The following is a 3,724-nucleotide window of genomic DNA, read 5'->3' on the forward strand; positions in this document are numbered from 1 at the left end:
GCCTGCTTCTCCCTCTCCCACTCCCCCTGCTTGTGTTCCCTCTTTCGCTTTGTCTTTCTCTGTCAAATAAATAAATAAAATCTTAAAAAAAATAAAAGACATTTGATACATAATGTCTACATAGGCAAAATGGATCAACCTTGATTGTCTTTACACAATCTTAAGTCTCTGGCATTTAAAGGAGACATATTCTTGAAAATTGGAGGACAGAAAATGGAAGTACAAACAGAATATCTGAAACATGCTTCTAATACCAAGTGGCAGGTAAAAACACACCCAATAATAAAATGTCGTGCTACTAGTACCTAATTCAACTTTGAAGACTACCCATCATGTTCCAAGGGAGGGTGAGTTCAAAATGACAACCGGGGGGGGGGGGGGAAGACAACATGTTTCTTAGTTAATGTTATTATTAAACAGAACAAAGAGGTGGAGAAGATATTGTGGTATAGGTGAAGAAAAAAAGAAGACCTACTTCATAGAGACGAAAAATAGAAGACTCAAACTTCCTTTACCATGTTAAGGAAAAAAATAGGCAAACAAAGTTGCAAGTCAATGTATTTTATTTAAACACACAGAATCTGCTTCTGTGTAACAAATTACAGAGACGACACGGTTTCTGATCAAAACTGTTGCTTACTTGAAGTTTTTCTCACAGCACATTTAATGTCTTTGTTTCTCAAGCTGTAAATGAAGGGGTTCATCAAGGGAACCACATTGGTATAAAAGACAGAGGAGATTTTTCCCTCATCCATAGACATAGCAGAGGATGGTTGAAGATACATAAATGCACCTGATCCAAAGAAGAGAGAAACAGCAACTATGTGTGAACTGCAGGTGCTGAAGGCTTTGGACTTGCCCTTGGTGGAGCTGATGCGCAGGATGCTGGAGAGGATGAAACCATAAGAGACAAAGATGATGACACTGGGCACAATCACATTGATGCCTGCCACAGTGAAAACCACCAGCTCATTCATGTATGTGCTGGTGCAGGAGAGCTGGAGCAGAGGGAGGATATCACACAAATAATGGTTGATGGTGTTTGCATCACAGAAGGTCAGCCTCAGCATGCATCCTGTGTGAGCTGTGGCATCTGAAAATGCCATCAAATACGAACCAAGCATAAGGCTGGAAAACACTTTAGGGGACATGACAACATTATACAAAAGTGGGTTACAGATGGCCACATAGCGATCATAGGCCATTGATGTCAGCACATAAGCTTCAGAAATACCAAAAAAACAGAGAAAGTAAAGCTGGGTCATGCATCCCCTGTAAGAGATTATGTTCTTTGATATAAAGTTAGTCAGCATTTTGGGTGTAAACACAGAAGAGTAACAGAGATCTATGAAGGACAAATTGAAGAGGAAAAAGTACATGGGGGTGTGGAGGTGTGAATTCAGCCCAATTAGAGTTATCAAGCACATATTTCCCAACACGGTGACCACATACATGAGTAGAAACAAGCAGAACAGGGGGAGCTGGAGATATGGTAGGTTTGTTAGCCCCACCAGAATGAATTCAGTCACAAAAGAAGCATTTCCAGGAGTCATTCTTCTCCAAGGGAATCTGTGAACACAGGAGGAAAAGTTACACAGAGAACAATTCAACTTTTCCCACCATATCTCTTCTCACGGGAGTTGGGTTTGTACTGGGAATGCGGGAGACTAGCCCATCCTGGACCGACAGAAAATGCTTAACTATTATCGTGAACCTAGTTACTTGGACATTCCCTCATTAGAGACTTAATAAGCTTTATAAGCAAAAGCATTCAAAAACTGGCCTACAGTATGAAGGCCAGTGCTTCTATATGCCAACAGGCTGCTGTGAAAACCAAAGGTTAAGGGAGAAGATTGGACCAGGAGAGAATCACCTCTCATTTCATTTCTTTGACCACATGACCCCTCCCCTAACCAGTAAAATAGAGGCAGCAACCCCACCAACCTGGTGCTGGCCTCTAATGGGGATTGGATTTGGTGTTGTGGGAATGAAGAACATTGTCCTAATACAAAAATAAAGGACCAGAGTCTAGGGGAGTTTAAGTTCCTGCCCCATGTCACAGAGTAAAAACCATAAATGTACAAAAGTGAGAGTTCTGTCCATGGAACTGACCAATATATTTCATCCTTGAAACCTAATAATGTCTCTGAACCCTCCCTGCACCACCACCCTCCCCTCAAACAGGTCCTTCTTTCAATTTCATCTGAGTCTGAGGACTGCAAAAACTGGAAAAAAGTGGCATATCTTAGATGTCTGGACTTCCATCACAAAAGGAAGATATGAATATAAATGGAATTCAGAAACTCACCTTCCTTAGGCAAGAACACCTTGGTCCTTCCTTACCGGTATTACCCCTGTGGTCCTGAAAGGGAAGATTTGGTCTCTGTACCTTTTCTCCCCTTGATTCTATGAGGATGCAGCCCACACTTAATTTCTAATGAGCTCTGGAAATCCTTCTGAACCACAGATAACAATTTCTGATTATGTGTCCTCTCAAGCAGCAGACCAAAATAAACAGCTTTTATTATTACCATTTTTGCCACTTGGTAAATCACAGAAGACTTAAAGTGAGTGTAATGATATAATGTCCTCAGTTATAAACAGGGCAGAAGCTTGCTCGGTCTCTTCCACAGGGAATGGTTTCTGGGGTAATGGGTCTTGAGGGGATGTATTTACACAAAGGACCAGAATGTGTCTCTAATTCCTTAGGGACTCAAAATTTTACTCAAGGTTATGCTCCACTGTAGGGATTGGACATCCCCTGAGAGGAGCCAAAAATAAATTCCCATTTCCAGGTCAGCAACATGGCAGAAGAGGAAGCCCTAGAACCTACCCTCCATGAACACCCTGATTCAAAAATGTTTCACCTACATATTCTCTTTATAAGAAATCCAGTCAGTAGTTAAGGTAGTCCTGTTCTCAGTTAAACAATGAATCCAGTCATATTGGAAATGTTAGGGAAATTCTAGATATCCTCTTGTTGTAACATTTTCCTTGCACAGCACCTTCAAATTGGGACACAACCCCCCAGTTTCTGGCTTTTCCTGGGGAGGAAAAGAAATACATCATGTGTCCAATGCCCCAACCTTTATTAGGTGTGCCCAGAAGACTGGCTTCTAGATAGTCTGTGTCAGAAGGCAGAGGAGATACAGGACAGAGCATACTTTAGCTGCCCGGGGAGAGAGACAAAAAAGATGGTGTTTTGTGCTGGAAGTCACCAGAGTTCCTCACCCAGGCTCAGTATAGAGCAAGCAATTAAAAACCCCTTTCCTACAACTTCTCTAGGGTGAGGGGAAAATGTGCACCACACGCTAATAACCCAACTTATCTATGAGCTACCTGAGGAATTGGCCTCAGTCTTGCTTGTTTTAGATCACAGATGCAACTCAGCCCACAGTGGATGCCTGGGGCGGGGGTTAGGTAGCAACTAAGAAAAAAGAAAGAGAATTAGACTGCACAAACTTGAGAGGCTTCCAAAGTCTCTGATCAGGCATATTGGTGATACCTTCTTGAATCCAAGGCAAGACCATGAATATTAGGATAGATGGGCATTTGTCTAATGTGCAGACACCAATGCAGAGAGTAAGTGAAAATGAAGACAGATTGAAATACTTTCCAAAAAGGAGTAAGAGAAATCTCCACAAACTGCCTCTATAAAATAAAAGTATGTGATATACCTGACAGAGAATTCAAAATAACTGTCATAAAGATGCTCACTGGAGTC

At 41.6% G+C, this 3,724-nt stretch overlaps 1 protein-coding gene across 1 annotated transcript; it reads right to left on the reverse strand.

Annotated features, from left to right (window-relative positions):
* Positions 1 to 623: 623 nt before the first annotated feature.
* On the reverse strand, positions 624 to 3,429 carry LOC113914549 (olfactory receptor 8B3-like). Its single transcript, XM_027579880.1, has 2 exons — positions 3,340 to 3,429; positions 624 to 1,569 (listed from the first exon to the last, which is right to left on the reverse strand). The coding sequence occupies exon 2, from the start codon at positions 1,551 to 1,553 to the stop codon at positions 624 to 626; it is 930 nt and encodes a 309-aa protein (XP_027435681.1). The 5' UTR covers positions 1,554 to 1,569; positions 3,340 to 3,429.
* Between the last annotated feature and the right edge of the window lie 295 nt (positions 3,430 to 3,724).

Source organism: Zalophus californianus, chromosome 11, assembly GCF_009762305.2.
Source record: "Zalophus californianus isolate mZalCal1 chromosome 11, mZalCal1.pri.v2, whole genome shotgun sequence".
Lineage (NCBI taxonomy): Eukaryota > Metazoa > Chordata > Mammalia > Carnivora > Otariidae > Zalophus > Zalophus californianus.

What these genes read in the sequence shown, in the direction of transcription:
- LOC113914549 (XM_027579880.1), bottom strand. Translation starts at nt 1,553, where the DNA reads ATGACTCCTGGAAATGCTTCTTTTGTGACTGAATTCATTCTGGTGGGG.